This window comes from Aythya ferina, assembly GCF_964211825.1.
Source record: "Aythya ferina genome assembly, chromosome: 18".
NCBI classification, from domain to species: domain Eukaryota; kingdom Metazoa; phylum Chordata; class Aves; order Anseriformes; family Anatidae; genus Aythya; species Aythya ferina.
The window spans coordinates 6,675,139-6,698,843 of NC_140317.1; the positions used below are offsets into that span (position 1 = coordinate 6,675,139).

Genomic DNA, 23,705 nt, shown 5'->3' on the forward strand with positions numbered 1-23,705 from the left:
GTTTTAAGTGTTTCTTAATTAAACATTAAAATGTAACAAAAGCTTTTTTCAGTAACTCAGCTTTGTCTCAGGAGAAAAAAAATCAACTCTTAGTGTCTTTCTACAGGCTGCTACCTACAGTTGTGCTAAATTGTGCTGAATGTCCTGGTTGAAAAAAAGTCTTACTTTTGGCTTTCATGTTAATGGTATGTGTGTTTCTTGGAAAGGACTTCATCTCAGTGTTAGTGAATGGATGTCTCCTCCAAAAAGTCAGCAAAAGCTAAACCACCTTCCTTATGGGAAGAAAAGGATAGAACTTGTAAATACTTGTTAAAATTTAACCTAGCTGGTAAATATTGTCCCTTAAATAGAGAGAGACTTGAAATTAACCTAGTTTTTAGTAACTCCTTGCAAATGGTTGTTAAAGTCAGGGTGTGTTTTTTTACGTGAAGTATATCATGCTTAAACTACCAGCTGTTTTGTTTAATCTGTAAAGGAAACATGTCCAGTTGTTTTTTTTTTCCTGGCAGATTTTTTTTTCCCTCCAAGCATGAGACTTCACTCTGTTGTCAGTTCCGTAAGAGACACCATCTCATGGCAGGTTCTGACTATAAAATGCCATTCCATTATGTTTATATCACTTTTTGCACTAGGCAATTACGAGCAAGAACTCCTGTACTAGAGCTGAACTACTCTTTAGGTCAGCCTCGATACTGAGACTATTATAAAATTCCAATTGCCTCAAGCAGAGGAGAATATATCAGTAATCAGCTTTCCTAATTAGCAGTTTGTCTTTATGCAATTACTTCTCAGTTTAAGCATTCACCTGCATATGTTTCCATCTCATAGGGTATAGCTGCTGAAACCTGAATTTTCTACTAAATGTATTAGAGCAGAAGTAAGTGATGAGTCTGTGAAGATAGTTACAGTGACAATGTTAAAAACAGACCTTATAACCATGAAGTAAGGTAAAAGCTGAATGCTGGAATTTTTAATTGCTACTGGCTCTAACATCTTATGGCTGACAGAACTAGAATTACTCTGCCTCCATCTAAACAAAATCATAGGGTATTTTTGAGAAAAATAATGTAAGTACACATTGCTTTAGTCCAAACAATCAGCTTTTAAGACAACAAAATGATTGTTGTTAGTGGTTGTCTATTTGTATGTAGGGTTACCATGCTCACCTTTTGAAGTAGACCAAGTGAAGCAAAATGTTGCTTGTTTGTGCCTTGGTTTTTGTAGTTTTGAAACCCTGGTGTGAAATCCAGTGATCAAAACACCTACAAAAAGGCCTTAAAAGGCAGCACAGCAAATACAGGTGACCTAACATGTAGCCCTCTCCCAGCAGTTACTGTAAGAAAAAAATTGCAGAGACTTAAAAATATGTACATAATTACATTCAAGGGGGGACATACCATTTAAGACTGCCATCCACGGGTCCCTCAAAAGATTTGGTTCTTGCGGAAGCTTGTATATCACTGCTTCATAAGAATTTCCATTGTTTCCTATTTCAAGCAATGTTTTTTCCAATATATTTATAGTTTACATAATAGTCTTTTATACGGTTTGCTATAAATAACAGCAATTATAAAATATGGTCTTCATTGCAAACAGTATTCTGTAACATAGGTAGCCTTCCCTTGAGTAATATATTAAAATTACTGATGTTTGTCAGGTTTATGGCAGCATTCTCTATCTCATCTTTCCAAAGGAAATGTGAAGTGTTGATATTGTTTTCGAGATCTACTTGTCTTTTTTGTCAGCTTTCTAACCCAGTTACTTCTGATCAATACTGTTAGTATGGCTTTTTAATTCCAGCAGTAGAATAAGCATAAGAATATAGGAAGGTTAGCATCAACTGTTTCAGAGACAGCTTCACTAAAACACACGTGGCCTTCATCCTGTGATGAAGCCATCCTAGGATGACTTCATCCTACTTCTGTGTTGAGTTCAACATTATCTCAGCCTTTCTAAGAAGATAGAAAGTACTTTAAAACTTTATTGATGATCATAAAAGTGCTCAAAGTTCCAGACACCAGCAACTACCCCTCCGACCCGTCAAGATGACAGATCTGGTCTTAGAGAACAACAGCTATACACCATCTTCTTGTTACAGCAGTTCTTAAAGATTCCCACCAGCTTAGCCAGACAGCTGCAGTGATATTTACCATGCCTTATGAGAAATTGCTTTTGCTATATTGAAAGGAAGCCATCTGAAGTCGAGATTTCAGTCTGTCTGCTTCTAGTTCTTGAAAAAAGGTGTCGTCATCATTTTGCATTATTGCAGTTTGCAGTTGTTGTATTTCCTTTTCCATCCTTGATCTCAATTCTCTTTTTGTTTTCTGCAGCATCTGAAGAAAATACAAGTATTAACCATATCACAGAAAGAAAGAAAGAAAGTAACTATAAAATTGAAATCCTTACTTGTGCTTGTGCTTTCTCTCTGGTTTGGATTTCTTGGCGTTCTTGAGATAAAGCTTCTGCTAGCATGGAAAACTTAAGCATAAAGAATGTTTGAGTTGAACCAATTAAAGGAACGGCTTTTAGTATTTAAAATATTAACTGGCTTTTATTGCTGATTAAACTTACCTGATCTTTGTAATAGTTTTCCATGGACTCTAACTCATTTTGATGCTCTCTTCTTTGCTCAGCACGCATCTCTTGAGCATATGCTCTGAGGTCCTTTAGTCTTTGCTTCTGAATTTCTAAGCCTTCTTCAAATAAGTTTTTAAATATCTGCCAACAATTAAAAAAGCAAACAAAATTTTCCCAGAAACTTACAAAAGCTTGGTTGTTTTTGGAAGCACTAAGCTTTTCTGAATATAAGGCTTAGATCAACCAATTTAATTTGAATAAGATGCTTTTAAGTATATATTAACATTTTCAGCTGCTTTATCTCATGATGAAAGAATGATCACAAGATAGGGTCATTCCCTGTGGATAAGTATAGTAAGTATCTTGTACTGGTGGCACAGACAAGCTGAGTTGTACTGGTAGTATTAACTTAGCTGGAATTTTTAGATAAAAGTAAATTTTTAATCTGTTCAGTTAGATTAATAAGAAAGTGACTTGAACAGCAAATATTTATTGAGTTCTAAAAGTACTTCACAAGATATGACAATATAAGCCCAACTCTGAATGTGCACTGTGAATACAGCCCACCCTGTATTCTGTTGTCTAACTTTGGGACCTTCATCCAGATTTCCCGTAACAGGAAATCCAGCCTGTACTCAAGCTTTCCATTCATACAAAAGAATACTTAGCAGCTGCACTACTGCAGAGCTTGAGAGGCACAGGTCTCAGATTGCTAAAAATGGATTATGCACTAAACTTATAGAATTTAAAATGTGAGAATTGTGCATTTACTCCTGTAAAATATACCAACTGTTTGCTTACTTTAGCTCTCTGATGTGCAGCCCTGAATAGAGATCATCTGTCAAGAAGTCCACTTTGTCTAACAAACATGAATGAGTGGTTTTTGATCAGTTTCCTTAACTGAAGATTTAGGATATTTTCTTTGGGGAGTAGCTATAGGAACTTCTTAATTGTACTGTTTCATGAAACTTCATTTCCCCAATTTGTCATGTTACCAGCCCTGTTTTTCCATACGGGTACTGACCATTTTTCTCCTTTGCTTAACCCCACCAACCATCCTTTCTTGTATTACAGTGGCCTGCCTTAAACTGTATCAGTGTTTCCAAAGAAGGAACCTTTTCAGCTGTGGCTTTGACTACCTAACCACTTAATCCAGGCTCCTAAATTCTGTTCGCTTAACTTGCTCTCTGTCTACTTGTACCATTACCTCAACTACAATAACGCCAGTTCTCAGCACCAGGGTCCAACCAATAGAGAAGAATTCCACACTTGAAAAGCAAGACAGACATCTTGTACTTACCCTTTCTTCCCGTGTCCTAGCCCGCATCATCTTGGCACGCAACTGGACCCGGTAATCTTCATAGTATTTCCTGGCTCTAACAATTTGTTGGCGTTTTTCTTTCACCTTATTCTGAGCCCATTTCTGTCGGCAGATACGTTGCTTAAATTCTTGCTAAGTGGAGAAAATAGAGGTAAGACCACCAAGCTTGTAATAGATTTTCTGCAAGCAAAGCTTTGTTAATCATTTCTAATAAGTTGGGTCCCTTTTGAAGGACTGTCTCCCTACCCCAATTTTAAAGTTTTAAACTATGAATGCAGTGTAATTAACACTGATTTAGCAAACTGCTGCCATGAACAGTACTATATAGTTAAGCAGCCAACGCTGCAGTGGTTGCTGGTGTTTTTAACAATACCAGGAGCCTGAAATTCTTCCTCCTTGCATGTTCTCAGAATTTTATACTTGTAAGGCAACAGCGCAATGTAATAATAGTATTCCATTCGTATGACCTCAGTGACCACACAGCAAGCAGCAGATTGTGGCATTTGAGACCACAGCTACCCAAGAGACAAAGTTATAAAATAAGAAACCACTTTCATGGACCAGGGAGTATGCATTCTAGCTAGCTCAACATGCGAGTTTCCAAATTACGTAACAAATACCATTCAAAGAACATACCAGTCTCTTGTTATGGTCTTGATCTTTTTTAATAATTGCAACAAGAAGCTCATGCTTCCTCAGGGCTTGTTGAACCTGGAGTGTTTTTTTAAAAAACAAACAAACAAAACCAACCAGTTACTTCCATCATTCTGCAGAACAGACATTTGTGCGTAGGAGTTTTAAGATAAATATTGCCCCTCTGCTATGCTATTTATATTGAGAGTTACCAGGCATAAGGTAAACAACTAATGTTGTGGATACCTTTTAAGCTACAAGACTGTTGAGAATTTGTACTTAAAACTACAGTCTTTTTAAAAAAAAAAAAAAAAAAAAATTGAGCCCAATTGTCTACGTGTGTACATCTCCTATTCAACCAACCTCCTCATCTTAGGAAGAAGATATTTCTTGAACAACTGCTTCTAAGACTAAATGAGTATTATTTGGCTTAACTTTATTCACTGTAGTTGCATATGATGTCTTGTCAGAAAATAGGTCTAAGAAATATTTAGCAGAGATTTTGTAAAACCTGGGGTTACAGTAGTAAAAGCAGTTTTACTTAGACACTGTATGCAGTTAATTGAGCTTGCTCAGATTTCAAGGCAGAGTTTGTCTACATTACTGATGGCATTGATAACAGTACTTTAAAATGCACCTAGCTCATATCATATTTGTAATAGAAATGCAAGTCTAAAGAAGCAGTATCCACATTCTGTATCTCAAAGCTCAGATATACATCCTTTCACATTGTGCTTTGGATGTGTGTGTACCCTAGCTATGCTGCATATAGAGAGCATTTATCATTTATTATGAAATACAAACTGATGAATACTACTGTTCTGTGAGAAGTTCTGTCCTTGCTAACACTTAAAAGGTAAGAATAAGAATGCTCACCTCATTTTGGAGTTTTAGCTTAGCTCTGCCAGAAGCTGCCTTAAGTTGTTCAGTCTGTGCAAGCTGCTGACGCCACATTTTATTCATCATGTGGTTGGAAATATGCAGGTGGGGAAACTCTTCCAGTAGCTGAAGCAGGAGGTCATCATCTCTTACTTCCACTACAAGGTAAAGACAGATGTAAACAATAAATTCCTGGAGAATATATTTAGTGGTAAAGTCTTCCAGACGGTGTCAGCCTAAGTTACAAAATATTTCAAATTGAACACTGTATGCAACTACCATGCTGTTACTATGATGTCAACTTAAACCCAGGAGGACATAGCATCACTCTGTCAGAACAGCAGCTGAGAAAGTAAGTGGCTTTTTTTTTCTGGTGAAGAATTGCTTTTATAGCTCAGGCTTGATTTCTCTCCCTCTTACCATGTTTAATCTGATTTAGACAGGTACCCTTTTCTTTTTTCAAATGGTTCAGATGATCACTAATTAGCAATTACTTTCTTTCCATCTCTCACTGGCTGCAGCAACTTAATGCTAATATAGCAGTAGCAGTGAGAGAGCCAGATCAAATAAATAGGTGGAAAACAAACCGAATCATCACAGGACGGCTTGGGTTGGAAGGGACCTTGAAAAGCATCTCTTTCCAAGCCCCCCTGCCACAGGCAGGGATGCTACCTACTAGATCAGGTTGCCCAGGGCCTCATCCAACCTGTTTTTGAACACCTCCAGAGATAGGGCTTCCGTAAGTTCTCTGGGCAGCCTGTTCCAGTGTCTCACCACGCCCTGAGTGAAGAATTTCTTCTTAACATCTAATCTAAATCTCCTCTTAGTTTAAAACCACTTCCCTTAGTCCTATCGTTATATGCCTGAGTAAAAGGTCATTCTCCAAACTGTTTTGCAACCAGTGCATTCATTACTTCTTCGATCTTCGTGGCAGGAAAAAGTTACGGGGAAATGAAACAACTGGGTATTAATCAAGTACATGCCTCTTAAACACTCAAAAAGAAAAAAAACAGTATACCTGAGCAACATTTGGGTACACTGGAGATTATACCGTGACCTTATATATAAGCATGCATAATGCTGTTTGACAGACTGAGTCTGTGATTTGTGTTGGCTGTTCTTGGAACATCACTTGCTCAGCAAAACCAGTGGCAGTGTTACTGCTACAACAGTAGGGTCTTTTCCTACCAAACATTCTGCTCTATTACCTGCACATGGCTCAGCACCAGCCCACTCAAGCTACAGGCCCAAATTTAAATCTAATACATGTTCAGGAAAAAAAAGGAAAAAAGGGGGAAAAAAAAAAAAAGACTGAGCTCAGAGTATAGTGGAGCAAGTACAGGAGTAGCAGTAATGGAAACAAGCATTGAAAGTAATCCAGGGGATTTTAAGGAGGTAGCAAATGGGTCACAGTTTTGAATTGTGCATGGGTGGTTTACATTTACTTAAAGCATTATCTTCCCTAACAAAAATCCAGACATATGGAGGTCATAAGAAGGGGAAAATGCTACAGCTGACTGGTATATGTTGGACCAATGCCTTTATTCTTGGAGTTCAACTAATGCTTTCAAAGGATGCCAGTTTTCCACCAAGTATAGTTTTGCATTTCTTACTTGGAGCTGCTTTCTTTGGCTTCACAGTCCCTCGTTTTGGAATCCACTGGCTGTATCTGGGATTCCGAGGTGTGGTTTTTCTAGAATAAACTTTCACTGGCTGAGGCATTTTTGGAGGTTCTTTAAAGATGTTTTCTTTGTATTCTTGTTCCTTAGGAGCAGATGTAAAACAGATGGAGAACAGGTATGAGAAGGGAAAGACTGATAGATCACATAGTTTGGATATCAGAACTTAAATGGCTTTGAAACTGTAGAATGAGAAATTGGACATACTGAATTGGATTCTCCAGAAGTCGAGAATTTACCAAATGCAGGCCAGGGTTCAAATAAAGGTTAAATCTCACTATTGCATAACCTCAGTTCTTCTGCAGCACTTAGCATTACCGCAGCAGCCTATGGATCACTTCTGCAAAGGCTGTGAAAATGGCCAGTGCATCCCACATGAGGATGACACAGCTTACCAGCTTAAGTTCCTTGCTGTTCCAGTAGTATGCAAGTAAGTAGCAAGACCCCCTTTGCCAGATTCATAGCAGCAGAGAATCATCCTTGCACAAAAAAACCTGACTTTTACAGTAGCTGGAAAAAGATTATGACAATATTTTGCCGTAATTACCTGTAATGTATGGGGGATCCAACCAGATCAACCTAGCTCTTAAGGGGATTGGGGGCAGGTATGACGAAGTACCTATCTGAGAAGGCCTGCAATATCTCACTACTCAAACGTTTTCTTGGAATGATCACTAGCACTAACACTACTTTTCAAATCATCACGAGAAGTTTCCATAGACTAGCCTGAACTATCTTCTTACTTTGCTTCAGTTCTTTAAATCAGAGTCTCTTGAAGTTATCACTTCATGTAAAAAGTACGGTGGTTAAGTTACCCCTAAGAATAATACCTACACATGTTGAAACTTGAAAAGATGTCCCTCTGCTCACTATTTGAACAGCATACAGCACAGTAACTGACACTAGAGTCAAGATGTTTCTGCATTCATGCCATGCACAGTGTCTAGATGGAGCATTTAGACAAATTTTAAGATAACGAGCACCACAGTGCATTACATACCATTTCCTTGACTTCTTCTCTGAGTTTGGAAATTCTAAGCCTCTCCCTAGCTTCATAAATTCTTAGTTCATCTTCATAAGCTTTAGCAACCACCTAGAAAGCAAAAATAAGAGGATTTGCAAAGCAAATGACCAATCCATATGACTACGTCATTAACTTCTCAGTGTATGGGTCAAAGTTGATTCTTCCGCTTATTTTTTTTCTTTTTGCGGCAAGATTTGGGGTCTACATCTCTTCTTAGCAGTCTACCAATACAGCAGTACAAAATCCCAAGTGTCTGCAGTAAGGACATTCAGTTTTAATACTTTTAGTATAACTACTGGTAAGAATAGTCGATAGGTCTAACCCTGAAGTTACCTTTGCTTCTTGTGTTCTTTCATCCTTTTCTTTTTGCAGTTGGTTACGTATTTTCCTCATTTGCCCTTTTCCATTACTGTGAAGTACATCTAACTCAGAAAAAAGTTGACGCTGAGATGAGGGTGAGGACGGAGACAGGGATCGTGGCCTGACTGGGTACTTCGCATGTGGTGTGTCTGTAAGGAGAGTTGTTGCATCAACTATTTAACTTGAAATGAAAAAGCCTCCAGCCATGTGTAAGGAAAAATAAAGCTTGGGGGTTTGTTTTTTAAAAAAGGCACACACACCAAAAATCTTTCCACAGCAGAAAAGTTCAAGTGTTTAGCACAAATTAAATCATAAAAATCTAAAGCCTTTGCCTTTAGGATTATCCCTGCCCTGAATCACATGTGTTGGGGCGTGTATAATAGCAGAAGTGCCAGGAGATATTCAAGATAGGAAAGGATAAAGCAGCAAAAACATTTGAAAGTAACTCAAGGTCAGAGACTGACAAGGGTCATAAACAGCTTCATCTTGCAACATGATGTTGTACATGTGGATTAGATCAAGTTATGTGATAGTTTTTTTTTCTTAATCTCCTGTACCTATAAGGGTAGTTATATAATTGTATTGCTACCAACACACACACTGCCTGGTGTAAGATAACTAGATGTGTATGTTGTGTTCAGTACCAAAGAAAGCACAGTATTGTGAACAAGCCCTCACTTTAAAGTCACAGTTCTGTCAAATGCACTTGTGTGTTCTGTCTCTTGCCCCACTTCGTGTACGCTTTTCACTGCAGCTGTATTTGCCTTGTATTTCTGTGGAGTTTTACCATAGCTAGTTAAACCATTAAATGGGAACTTAATTGTAATTCTATTACTGTTGCTCAGATTTGGATCTAAAACAGAAAATACAAGTCAAAGAGCACAATACAAAACTTAGTGAAACTAGGTGTAGTTCAATGCATCGGCTTTGACGAGAAGGATTTGTGGTGTTTTGTTTTTTTTTGATGTTCCTTTCCATCCTAATACTTAAGCATCATAAGAGACATTACCTTGCTTAGTTTTCCTTCTGCGATAATCCATGACACTGTCACTGTGCTGAGACAGGTTGTCTTCGTCTGTCAACTCCTCTTCTCTGGCATGCCCGCCCAAAGCTCTCTTTAACATCTGTTGGATAGATTTGGGGGTAAGAGGGTGTGGCAGGACTCAGGTTCAATAGTTCATTCAAAATTTAGAACTGTCAAGTCAGGTGTTAACTGAAGATTTTCTTTTCATTAATATTAAATGTATATTCTTGTTTCCAGCTGTTACTTCTAAGGACAGTTTGCTTGGATACAACAAAGATTTCACTTACTAAATCTAGTTCATTTAACCTGCGAGAAAGTTTTTCTGATACTTGATGAAGCTCTTGGTTAGATAGATTTTCTTTTGTTGTTCTGGGGGAAAGAGACTCTTCAAGTGAATCTGTGGTAGAATTTTCATATCTGCTAAAACAAAACAGAGATTTCATTTCTATTCTAAAAACTTATAGATAAGCATTACCTCATACAATTCCAGTTCACTTTTTGTATGAGCACATTTTTATAGGATTAAGTAAAATCTGGTTGTGTAAATAACTGTATTTAAGAAAATGTGTATGTGACAGAAGTAGGAAGGATATTTGTTAAAATTAACCTTTCACTGTCGTGCAGCCAAGGAAGAGACTGCATTAAAAAAAAAAAAAAAAAAAAAGTGGTGGGCGTTGTATAGGAAAGTGCTTGCTTGGATCAGTAAAAGGAAAACTGAACTTGCCTTTTCTTTCTAGGCAGATGCCTTGATTGAGGTCTTGGAGTTTGTGCTACTTGCTCAGTATGTAGTGAGAATTTTTGATCTAAGGGGGAAGCAGATGTAGAAGTCCCATATACCCAAGGAACCTAGAAAAATGATTATTTAAGATTTTATTAAGGTTTCCACAATAATGCTCAAAAATACCATAGATCATGGTGGTAGGGAGACCCTACAACAGTTTTTATAAAAGAACCATCTCAAATCATATAATCACATAATATATATATATGCATATGCATTTTATATATGCTATATATAAATATAAATGAAGTAGTTACATGTCCGTGACCCCTGACTGAAGATACTGTGTTTTAGAAAATTAGATGTTTAAAGAAATAAGCTAGCAAAAATATAGATTAGTTTAAGAATCATCTGGAGCTAAACCACCATGTCAGAAGAATGAAGTCTAGATATCAGTACCCCTGTATACTACCTCACTAGCTTGGAACTAATGCTAAGTAATGCAAGTAAGCTGAACTTCCCCAAGTATGGTCTAAGCTGCAAACATACCAAAAGAAATCAGTTATGTACTTATGCCCTTATGCCATTTAATTACAACAGTTCGGTATTGCATGGTAATTGATCTGTTCAAACTGGAATGTTCAGGGTTAGCACACATACACTTGCAAATGCACCAATGGAAAAATAATTTTAAAGACAATGTTTTAAGCAGACAATGCAAAAGTAAAGACTGTTGAAAACAGCCTTTGGAACAAATGAAGTCTGCGAGTACCTCTTGTGGCTGCAGAAGGCAAAAAAAAAAAAAAAAAAAAAAAAAAAAAAAATTTCCAGAGCAGGCAACTTCCTACACAGACATGCTTCTACAAGCACAGAATGGCATCTGCTGATGAGTTTGTAGGTTTTGCATCATTCGGTTTTTGAAAAGCAGGGGACAATACAAGGAAATAAAAAGCAAGTATCCAAACAGGCAGCTCAGTGAGCTTTAGAAAGGGGTCAAAATCTAAATTTTACTGGCATCTGAATAACCCCAGAAAACAAAAATTCTTACTAATTTAGAATACTGATACGCTTCAGAGAAAGGAAATGTCCTCTTGTGTTTTATACGTCTCTGAATAAAAACAAGATAACTAGTAGCTGTTTCTTATGAATTGAAACACAATAGGTACTGGCAATTATACCTCTTGGAGCAAACAACTCCTGAAAGAATTGATGTGACTTAAAACTATGTGGTCGCAGTATAACAACATTGCATTACTAATTGTATAACGAAGCGAGAAGCCCAAAAGCAGGTTTGAAGAAAGCTCTGAAGTGCCACAAAATAACAAAAGAACTGTGTGATTCCAAATGCATTGACTGAACTTCCACAAAGATGGTAAAGATGCAACATTTACCTTTGCCATGTTGTTTTCAGCACCACTTGAGACCATCTTGTCTCCTGCTGCAGAAACATATGACAGGTAAGTGTTAGTTGATAGCGTAGACCACACTGTGCCTACTAATGTGTAGAACAACTACAAAAAAGATGTAATCCATAGCTTGTTGAACCAAATCAGTCCAAGAGAACATAATGAACAAGGCAACTGTGTTTACAGAGTTGTGACTTTCGTTTCAGTAATTTCTCAATTTCTGGATTTTCAGTGCCATGGGAATGCTATGGAAACTAAAGAGGCATCTGGTGTCTCCCAGACAACAGAGCAAATAAGCACTGAAAACCAGTTTCTAAATCTTTTATACAATAGCAGTTCAGAACTTTTTCTTCAAGCTGAAAATGGCTTATATTTGGATCATGTTCCTCTGCTCAGAGTAAGCTCAGCTGTAGGAGTTATCTGCTGGAAGCAAATTCTGTAGCATAGGCACATCTAATTGGATTAACTAAGAAAGAAGTTGTACTGGGAACAAGTTATTTTTCTTGAGCAGAATGAACAGTTTGAAAGTAATCTATTTTTTTCTCTATATATAAAACAGAGATAGAAATATGAACTTGTGGCTGAATTTAAAAAAGATGCACTAGTAGTTTCAAAACCATGTTTCTCATAGTGCCAATAAAATTAAAAGCAACGTTTGACAAAACAGAGTTGTTCTATGGGAAGCAAAATTCTCTCTCACCAGGGATTTTCCTTGATAGAGGAAGACTACTACAAACATCTTCAGTTTTTTGTGTAAGTGATGTTTCAAGCTGAAAGAAAAATTGACCTGGTTTATATGAATTTACAGGAAAGTTTTGACAGGAAAGCTGCACATTAGATTTGTCTGAGTATGGCAAGCAATGCTCATTTTATTGGTAGCAATACAGAAAATGCAACTATCATTTTATTGCTTACCTCACTGTTAACTGTGCAGTTACATTGATTTTGGACATACACTTATAACTCCATCTATGATTATGGAGGTGCATATATATGTATCTCCATGCATACAACGTAAACACCCCCACACTCAAATTAACTTCCAGTCTGGACCACTCAGTGACGAATTAATTTAAAACCCATTTTTAGATACATTCAGAAATGTTTTTCAGGTACCAATTATTCTCATTCTGCAAATATACTAGACAGTTTTAAAAGGAAAGCAGTATTAATTAATAAAAATCAAAGGATGGGTTTCTACTTACAGTAGGAGTTTCCAGTTCTTGACAGTTAACCAAAGCTGCTGACTGGCTGTCTGAGCTCTGATAACGTCTCTCCACAGGATCATGAGATCTGGCTTCAGCAGGCTGAAATGGTGGTAGCAAGGGAATAGCCTGGCGTATAGGCTCCCCAAGTTTCTTAGCACTGGAACTCAAACCGTCTTTTTGAAGTTCATCAGTATGAACAAACTCCGTTGATTCTTAAGAGACAAATATAAAGAACTTGAAGCATTATCTAATCTATTAAAGCAGAATGTTATTTTTAATATATTCTACATATATTAGATGGATGTTTAAGTATCTAATGGTAACTACAATCTTTGTTGGATTATACAGAATAGCACTGTAAGATTTTTATGCCTTTCTATGGTACTTTTTTTTTTTCCTCTGTTTACAATGTTGCATACTGCAGGCCCTCCTTGTTTTACCACTTCTCAAAGAGCATCATGTTTTTCCATGACTGTAGAACATATTGTTCTCAGAATGTAGCTATATGCCTACCTGGTAAATACCTTCTGATTGGGTGTTATTTTCCCCAAAAAGATGGTCATTTGAGACACATGCTGGGGAATTCCTAACAACTTGCAGGAATTCTGAGCATTGACAGAGCCATACTCATTAGAGGCCAGGGACAACTGAAGATGGCTGCCATCTGTCAGAATGATTCACCCAAGATAATCTATTCATCACTGTCCTTAAGAACAGCATGAAATCCCCCTGTAGAACATGATTTTGGATGCTAGAATCTTCCAAGAGAACTTTTTACTTTCTGTATTTCACAAATTGAACCACAAAAAGGGGAGGAAAAAAAAAAAAAAGAGCTGAAGCTGAGCTGATACCTAGCTAAGCAGAAATACCCTAGACTATGTGAACTTCAGCCTCTGGGACAATAAAATATAAAGCATAATGTTTCTGAAGAACTTTATTTATTTATTTATTTTTAAAAATATAGCTAGAGTGCTTCTAGCCATGAGTAAAGCTCTTCTCCATGTTCCCTTAGTCAGAATCAGGTAGGTTAGATGTGGAGACTGGGTACTTACCATCTTCTTTTTCCTTCACAATGGCCTTTTCAGCTTGAGAGAACTGTCTAGATGCTGTTGCAATAACCTCTGAGTTTTTTAGTTCTTCTATATCCTTCCTCACTTCTGCTGATAACAATTCAGGAAACTGGAATTCTAGACATGGTGTTTGAAAAAGATCAAATTAAAAACTATAAAGCATTTTGTTATGAGATGTTTAGACAGACAACTTTCTTACTAGGTATAATTAGTAACTTGACCTCAGCGATCCATACTATGACCAAATGGCAAGCATTAAAATAAGTCTGACTTAATGTCTACTTGTACCTTCATTCTCTAATACTAATTCATAATATTTCTTTATGCTTCCACTTGGAAAAATTAGTCACCAATAGGAATGTCACTGAAATAGGAATGGGCTCCATTTAAATGATGTGCATATTATTTGTTCAAGAGCCATCCATAATATTACTAAGTGACCCACACTTCTAACATCTCCTTTAAAAATGAACTTAAAATTGTCATTTTACTATTTTAAATAATACTCTTTACACTGCAAATTAAAAGCTTCAGAAATCTCTTAATCTTCTGGGAAAAAAAAAATCTTTGTAGGGAAGACTGAATTAGAAGTCAAACAACAAAACCTTTATTCAGGTAACGTAGCTCAGCAGCCATGAAAAAGTCTCAAATACCTACTCTAGGAAATCCACATTCTAACTCCAACAAGATCAACTGCAGGTAGGTACTTTCCTTACTGTATGATTTTTATTTTTTATTTTTTGAAAAATAAGAATTTAAGATAGTATTTGTTTGGAATAACATTAAATAAAAAGGTGAAAAGTGCTGGTACCTCAAGCCTACATAACAGTTGTTTAAAGGCTATGCATTGCTCTTTAAATGTGTATTTCTATATATGCATAAGTATGACTTATCAGAAGCATAAATACTTAAATTTGAGAGAAGTTTCAAAAGAAAGGGACGTTTGATTTTGTTACTTATTTACTGTGATTCATTGACATATTTAAACTGCCTAACAGTTTTACTATCTGCAAAGCCTATAAATATTACTATAGATTATTTTTTTTAAATATATATTTACCCAAACTCACCTTCCCGTCTCTCTGAGAACGAATGAGCAGTATCTCCAAGTCTAATTAATTCACTGGTAGATTCTGATCCATCTACATCACGGGACGGAATGAAAAGTTCTGACTGGGAACTAAAAGGAACATGAAGTGGCAAAATATTTACTCTAAAAGTCTTTGCCTCTTCAGTCCACAAGGTGGAGCTGCAAAAGAGTCCCAGCTCTACTTCAGTTAGCTTCTATAGCACAGGACATCAGAGGCCTGCTTCCACAAAACAAACCAATGCAGAAGTCATAAAGATAGATCTAATGCAGTTTAACTAAAATGTGATCATTTAAAACTGCGACAAAGGTTTGAACCAGTCTCATTTCACATGCAAAGTAAGATTAAGGGAAACAAAATGCCATCAGCATTCTTCATAGACAAAAAAGTTCTAGACATCTCTTGTTGCCTAACCAGAAAGATGTAATTAGTACATTTCCTACTTGCATAGTATTGAAAACTACTAGCTGTTCTATAGATATACAAAAACAGTAGTCAATTACTGTATAAATACTTAAAGTGTTCAAAGTTATTCTTACCCTGAAACTGATGAAAGTTTTGAAGGCAGCGTAAATTGACCACCATTGCTTTCCAGCTGCTCTGGAGATACGATTTGAATTTTGTTATTGGGCGGCTCATTTATCTCAACTGTTAATAATAAAGAGGCATTAATTTTCAGGAAAACTAATTCTATGCATAAACTAACATATTATTACCAATATTATCAGAATAGTTTAAGAATAATAAAACATAATAAGGATGATATCTAAAATTATGAACTTTCTTCTTCCGCAAAATTAAATCCTGTACTTATAACTAGAAAAATCAGAACCCCTACCACACAAGTGAAGCAGAAAGATTACATTCTCCAATTCTCACCTTTTAACAAGTTTTGGGAAAAAATATATTTTTTTTCATAATTACTGCTCAAGAAAACACTGAATGTAGTTACTCAGTTTGGCCTCCAAATTCCAGCCCTCCCCCCCTGTGGTCAGTGTCAGTCTCTCTCCTCTTCTGCGTTGCCATGGTCATAAAGATGGCAAAAACACCAAAGAAATCTTTGTTACATTGGAAATACTTTTTTTTTGATCTTGGGCACCCCAAAACAAGGCTTCACAAAGCTTGCATTTTCCAGTGGTAATCATTCCCTGTAGGTGCTATTGAAGAGAACAGCAAAGGAATGGTTTTTATCTACTCTGGGAGCTGTATTCTGTCCATGAGTACTGAACTGTGAAGAACTCTGGTCACAAGAACTTCAAGCCCTTGGCAAGCTGACTTGATAGCAGACAAACAGAAAAAAAAGTAAGCAGCTGTCCATAATACTGTATTATCAGAACATGATACCTTAAATTTGGACATCTGTCTATTCACTCACCTCCGTTCTGAGAAGAGGATTCACTGACTTCTTCTGTAAGATACTCTAATAAGCCATCAAATATTTCAAGGAGGTTTTTGATAGATTCCCTTTCTCCTTTCACAATGTTCTCACCTTAAGAGAAGGTAGTGCCACACATTAATAATCAGTACTTCTACTAATTATTAGAATAAAAATAAGTTTGAAATTCTTAAAAAATAATAATAATAATAATAATAATAATTCTGAAGACTGGAAATTCTTGTGAAGGTGTCAGCTCAAAGAAAAGCTGGTCACTTGTGTATGGCTACATGCATAAACTTAATATATCTTAAAAGCATCCTAAAGTTGCATATTTTCAGTTCTAATAATCAAAAGCTTACTGATTCTACAATTACTTCCACAAAAAATAATAATAGCACATACACACACACACACATAAATATATATCTAAAATACACAGGAATATTCTCAGAGAGGGACGCTATTACTATGCACTTAGGCATATTAGCGACAGCATCAACCACGTCTATGAACTGGCAAGAAGGATTACAAATATCAGCTATACGGTACTGTACAGTTACCAAGATAGAAAGAGGTACTGCATGTCAAGCAGTTTTCATTCTTTGCAGGCTATGTTATTCAAGGCTATACATATGAATACTCAAAGTGATTGTGTGTGTAAAGGATAGACATGATGTGGTCCAAATCTTTTACACATCAAATATTAGAATTTGATATCAAGTTCGAAATTCAAGGCTCAGGTTTTAAAGCTCAGTTTCCAAGCTTAACTGTAAAATTCTATGATTCTGTGAAAATATTGAGCCAGTAAAAACTTCAGGTAGTGCTTTAGCAGACAAAGTGAGTATTACTGTTAACTTTCATGTTTCCTACAAATCTGTGTTACACAAGAGGACTCATATTTATTCTTGACTTTCTAAGTGTATAACCTGATGTCCACAGCAAGGATTCGGTGTTTTGATGACAGTCACTGCAGGTGAAAAGATCCTGCTGTACGATAGCACGCTTTGTAACATATGGTTCTTATAAAGTGTTCAATTAAAACAAACATTCAGCTAGTGCTTGTCAATATTAAAATGAGTACTCACCAGTGATATGCGACAAGCTGACCTGCAAGTAGTCCAGTGCTAGAGAATCAATTACCGCTTGTACATTATGTGCATCATCCTCTTGAGTTCTAGGAGTAGCTATGAAATCTATTTAAAACAAATGCATACATTTTAGGCTACATAAATAGATAGTTTATTGCTTATATTTTTACTAAAATATTTTTACTTTTAAAATACTAACTTGTAAGTAAAAATTACTTGTGTATTTGGTGAAAAAGCCCAATAATCATATGGTTGTATGAAATCTTTAATAAAAACTGAGCACAAACATGGAATATCCACTGGAAGGTGTGACGATTTTATCAGCTGTGATACTGAATTCAAAAATAGGGACTAGTTATATAGTTTTTCTCCTTCACTCCTAGCACACGTATCTAGTGAACAGCATTAAATTTGAATTACAGTTTGCCTTAAGGTCTTTTCCTTCTCTGTCAGCAACTAGCAGGACAGTCTTGTATTCTACTTAATTGGGAGCAACATTAATTATTTTTAGTTTTGGGCTTATATTAACAGAACTTCTACCTCCAACAGCTGGCATGTAGGTCAGTGCTATTAAATCTCCTGCAGCAAGGAGATGCTTAATGCTCCCCAAACAAAATAGTTTACCATAAAACAAGCAAATATGTAAATGTATAACTCCTGAACAATTGTCACTGTAGTAAAACGGACGTGGGCTAAACAAGAGTTAAATTGCAGTTTCTCTTAGCAGACTAGGTACTAAGCATTTTATAAGAACAGGATTTGATAGTAATGCTGCTTTAACAGAAATGAGTCAATTCACACCCTTCACAGGTATTAGCTTTAAGGCATAATTTTCATTAGAAAACATTCTACTGTAGCTGTATTACTGCGCTTCCCTTGCAGCTGCTGTTAATAGCAGTAAAAAAAAGTGTTACTTAAATCTGTTCAGAGAGTGAGTCTTATGTGTTTGTCTTAGAAATGATACAATACTTTAAAAACCCTATATATGTAATAAATACATTGTGCAAACTTGAATTTGTTCATTACAAAACATGCAGAGACAAGAAAAAGCATGTTTAGAAATTAATGTTCCCACCTGGTACTTTTTCCCCCAAGATTGATTCATAAAGACGAACAAACACATCAGCACCACATTCCGAGAGATGCTTTATGTTCTGGTTTATGTGACAGCGCCTTAAAAGTTCATTGGCAACATCAACCCAATCTATTAAGAAGTAAAACAGATTAACAACAGAACTGAAAGACACATAAATAAATACATGGTTACAGTGAAAGAAGTGGTTTTGACTCCACCATACATGGTTGATCACAATCACACTACCTCGATCACCCAAAGTATTGAACCAGTGCTATGCTTTCTGTCCCACACCCGATTTCCTCCACCCACACACAGCATGAGGGATGGCACACGCCACTATCTGCTTCAAGTACACAGCTGGAGCACAGCTGGAGCAGAGAGCCAAAGGGTACTTATGTATTAAGTACCACAGACTAGGCAGGCATTTTTCCTCCCAAATAAAGAAAAGCAAATTTTGATCTGGATGAGTAACTAGGAATTTCAAACCTTGTACAACACGATAAAATAAGCACGGATGTTCCTTTATAAAGAATCAGAAATGACATCCACTTATAAAAAAAAAAAGCACACATCCTATAAACCCAGTTTCTCTCACATCCTTAGGCTATGATAACACTACGAACGTATGTATTTTTCATGGAAGTTTAAATTCAAGGACCATTTTTATCAGCTCGCTGTTTAAGGATTACAAGAATATGGAGCTACTTCACTCCAGTGAGCACAGTAAGAGATGGATGCACACAGAGCTGGATTTTTCCGCAACTTTTGAGTACTGAATTCAAAGTGCTCTGAGGGACATGCTTTCTCTACAGATGTTTTTCCTCACCACCCAATTCAAATATCACCTTGGAAGAGAAAAAGTCTTCTTGTCTGTTTATGATATCTTAAGATGTTTTTCCCTAGTTGTTGCTTTTGCAAACAATACAGTGTTTTTAGTAAGTACTGTCAAGGACTTCAAGTTACCAGAAAAGTCGTAAGACATTTTTTGAAGCAAAAAGAAAGTGCAGGGTTACTACAACAGACTGTTTTGTACTGTTTTTTCTTATAGAGGCAGAAAGAACAACTTTTCTGTCTCTTCATATAGATCCGGAAATCACTTTACAGTAACATTTTAATAACTTTTTAAAAAATAATAATGAGAGGTTCGAGGAGCATCTCCAGATCAGCCGGGCAAGCCCTAGAAAGCTTCAGCTACCATTCACCTCCAGCTTTATCTGTCTGAACTTGTCGCCAGAGAAAGGTGGGGGGAAGGCTATAAAATGCTTAAAAACCCATGACACAAGGAAAAAAAAAAAAAAGAACTTTAAGTGACGTGACGTCTGAACGGAACGGAAGGTGCTGCTATAAGGCCTAGTGGTGCCTCAGCCGTGAGGCCAACCTCACCGCGAGGCCCCCTCAGGAGGGGCCCGCGGGCGGGAGCGGGGCTCCCCCGACCGCCCCTACCTGCCCGCTCGGCGCTGTCCATGGCCGCCCCTCAGCGCCGCCCGCCTCCAACGGCCGCTGCGCGCTTCAAACGGCGCCTCCCGGCAGGCCCCGCGTTCACCGGGCGGGCGGGGCCTGGCGTTACCGGGCCCTGTGTGTACGGGGCTGTAGGGGCGGTGTTGTGGGAGAGCCGCGGTCGCTGTGGAAACAGAGCCGGGGGAGCCCGGGCTGGAAGCCAGGCCGCAGGGTGGGGCGCGGCCCCTTCTACCCCCGTGACCCCCCCCCCCCTTCTTCTTCTCCTCAGGCCCTGGTCGTAGCGCCTGCCCCGTGTCAGGCGCCGGCTTCTGGCCCTCGAGCTCAGCCCAGGCCTCGCAGCCCGGCCCGGCCGCCCGAGCCTCCTTGGGCCGAGCTCGGGGCCTGGGCCATAAAATGGCGGCGCGGCCTCAGCGCCTGGCCCGCTGCGAGGCCTCGTCGGAGGTGTTCTGCCCCCATCGCACTGGACCCGGACGGGTTTTTCGTTTGACCCCCCCTCCCTCTTTTTTAGTTTGTTTTGTTTTGTTTGAGCATTTGCTTTTCTCAAAATAAAGCATGGAGGTCAGGTGGGGCAGGGGAGATTTCTAAAAACTTGTAGCCCTGGCCTGGGGTTGTTTGCGAGTGGGCAGTGATGGTGGCTGTACACTGACGGGGTTATTGTGTGGGTGGAGGCTCGTTGTAATTCTGTAGGCTGTGTAAGCTTGCCTGGGAAGTGCAGGGTAACAGTGACGTTCATAAGTGAAGGGGAGAACTCTTAAAAGTAAAATCTATGAGGTTTTGTCTAGAGAAGCTTAGTGTGCTGTTAAGTGCTAGAGTACAGGTTTTTGGAGGTGTTGAATGGTGAAAGCATGTAACTATCCTTACCAAGCAGCAGTATAGGGCATTGCTTAGGTATTCTGGAACTTCCATGTTGCATCAAGTCACGCAAAAATATAAATAATGGTGCCTTTTATCCTTCAGCTCCTGGAGCATGACAGAAGCAGCTGAGAACCTAATTGTGACTGTGGAAATAAATGACTGGCAGCAAGTAAACAGAGAAAATGACAGCTGTAATAGTCTGAGGACATAATTTGTAGGTATATAATTAAATGCACAGATCACTTTAATAAAAACAAAAGAGCTTCTGCACATGGAAGCAAATGCACATCAGTACTTCTGAAATTAAGCATAGATTTCTGTTTGATACATATACAGCTTTGTAAAGTTCTTTTGATTTGCTTTGCGTATGTTTGCTCAAAGCAAGAACAGAAGAATCAACAAAGATGTTTAACTTGAAGGGGTGGAACAGAAATGAGGAAGTTTCTTTTAAAAGAGGAAATTAAAAGGAGTTACTTGCAGGCTAAAATGCATGCAAGCGAGGCGGAAATCATCAGAGACTCTGAGCTTTTGTTTATTTTTTTCAATTCTTCAGAAACTTAGCAAGGTTAAAGAGCGCAGTAACAGCAGTTATATATATACAAACAAAAAAATCAAGATGCGTTAAGCTAAATTTAATAGAGAAGATCTGATAATTTGCTATTAATTTTCACAGCCCTTACAAAAACTTTTTTCAAACTCATCAGAATGAGCAAGTCTGTACGATCAGTAGGTGAAGAGTGTTAGTTAAGAGGAATATTTTGGGAGATAAATCCATAGCTTGCTTCTTTACATCACTAACTCCTGTTGGAAAAAAAAAAAATGGAGGAGGATCCCCTATCAGAAATATACAGGGGACAATATTATGGAATCTAGTGAAATCCAAGTGCTGCTGAATTAACAACAACAACAAAAAAAAGATTGATCAGGTCGTATTCCTCCAAATTGCTTATCTGCTACAAATAGCATGTGACCGGTTTCATAAATTCATCTTAGAATAAGGAATGGGAAGAAATAACTGGCTTAAGTTTAATTCTGGGGAATCTGTAGTGAACTTCAGGCTAAAATGTATGCTCCTTATACCAAGGAAGCTGAAAATGCAGTAAACACAACTTCTAGACGCTAATTACCTGCCTGTGGAGATAAGCCATAATATTAAACTGGGAAAAAGCAAACTCAGCTTTCTCAAAAGCATTTATCTCACAAATCATGTGTTTTTTTTTGCAAAAGTCAATAACTAGGTATATAGGACAGAACCTCGTTAATATAGCTGATTGTATATGTAACATATGGGAATATCCAAAAAGCTTTCAAAATGCTTTATTCAAGGTCTTATAAGGAAAAAAGATAAACTGATAAGATTTAAAAAAAGTAATTAAATCTCTTTGTTGATCTGCAGTTAAAAGGCAAAAACTGTATGAATAAATAGACAATTTTCATAACAAAGTTCAATACACTTAGAAGTGATGTAAAGATGCTTAATAAGGGCCTTATGTTTTAAATACACTACCCAATATATCAACGGTTGAAGCTGGCTGAGGAGTGTCTGAAAGTTTTCATGTTACTGACCAAGTGAAAATACGCCAGATGAAGAGTGGATAAAAAGTAGTATATGTGAAGAAGGAACAGCTGCTACTATTCACTGGGTTACTTTTGAGGAAGAGATTGTGGAAATACCTAGTACTAATCTAAGAAAAAATAACAATAAAATAATAATAAAAAAAAACACAATCATTAGGAAATAATACATGCTGGATTGAAAACATCAGTATGCCTTCCTATGTAAGTCTGTATGAAGGCCCAGATCTTGCATACTGTGTGCACTTCTTGTCACTAAAGTGGCAAGGTTTATCATAAGTGTGGAATTGCTTTTAAAGGAGAAAAAGAAATAGACTGCAGTTTTGGCTTATAAATGAGGTGACTTAGAAGATATTAATGTACAGAAATTGTACAAATAATTAAATAGAAATTAATTATTCACTGTTTAATAACTTTGTTTTGTATTCCCTTGTTGTTATCTGGCAACATTATCGAAAACGAAAGGAAATATTTTCCAGGTAGTGTATGATTAAACTCTGAAGTATGTCGTCATGGTATGTTAGAAGCTAGCATGAATAAAACAAAAACGGGAGGGAACATACGTAACTGTTAAGATAGTGATTTTTGTCTTAGAAGAGCCTTAAGGCATGGATTGCGAGCAGGTGGGAGGATACACCCGGGAGGGCTGTTACAGCATTTCCGACCTTGTGTTGTGTTTGTTTGCCTTGGCCGCTGCTGGGAGCAGCGGCGGGCAACATGGCTGCTTCGGGTTGGGGTTCGAGCTGCACCTTTTGTGCTCCAACCCACAGGTGGCAAGGCACCGGAGCCCCCAGCCAAGCAGGGCAGGGCAGCAGCACCGCAGCCGCCTCAGGTATTTTCTGCTCGTTACCCCCGCGCTAAGCAGCCTTGTCCTTCAGTGCCTCAGTAGCCACGCTCCTCGTGACCTTCGAACCGCCTTCCTGTGTCATCGGGCGATCAGAAGGGAGTTACTGTTTCCAAGTGCGTGTGTTTATGACTTTTTATGACTTAGGCAGCGCCCCGCGTGTACCCGCACAGGCCGCTGGCGGAGCGCTGCCCCTCAGCTCCCCCGTCGCCTCAGGCCACCGCCAGCGGCTCTGCGCACGCGCAGCCCCTCGCGCGCTTCTCGGGGCGGTGACGGCGGCGCTGGCCACGCCCCCGAGGGGAGGGGAACTTCCGGCCGGCCGCGCCGAAGCCGGTCAGTCGGCCGGGCCGCGGCCACGCCCACAGGGGAGGGGGGCGGGGACTGCGGCCGGCCGGGGCCGCTTACATAACAGCAGGGGCGGGTTCTGCGCCTGCGTCAC

The 23,705-nt window shown here is 38.2% G+C and overlaps 1 protein-coding gene across 2 annotated transcripts; it reads right to left on the minus strand.

Moving 5' to 3' along the window:
* Positions 1 to 1,961: 1,961 nt before the first annotated feature.
* Positions 1,962 to 20,096, minus strand: CEP95 (centrosomal protein 95). Of its 2 annotated transcripts, none has more exons than XM_084491836.1 (22): positions 19,978 to 20,096; positions 18,532 to 18,660; positions 17,454 to 17,561; positions 16,366 to 16,479; positions 15,530 to 15,638; positions 14,973 to 15,082; positions 13,885 to 14,019; positions 12,830 to 13,044; positions 12,325 to 12,394; positions 11,610 to 11,656; positions 10,222 to 10,343; positions 9,785 to 9,914; positions 9,483 to 9,597; positions 8,447 to 8,622; positions 8,090 to 8,182; positions 7,024 to 7,174; positions 5,408 to 5,568; positions 4,535 to 4,609; positions 3,878 to 4,030; positions 2,572 to 2,718; positions 2,407 to 2,478; positions 1,962 to 2,333 (listed from the first exon to the last, which is right to left on the minus strand). In XM_084491836.1, the coding sequence occupies exons 1-22, from the start codon at positions 19,997 to 19,999 to the stop codon at positions 2,157 to 2,159; spliced, it is 2,631 nt and encodes an 876-aa protein (XP_084347962.1). In that variant the 5' UTR covers positions 20,000 to 20,096; the 3' UTR covers positions 1,962 to 2,156. The 2 variants fall into 2 exon arrangements, with proteins under 2 accessions (XP_084347962.1, XP_084347961.1); XM_084491835.1 differs by having other exon boundaries at positions 9,785 to 9,917.
* Between the last annotated feature and the right edge of the window lie 3,609 nt (positions 20,097 to 23,705).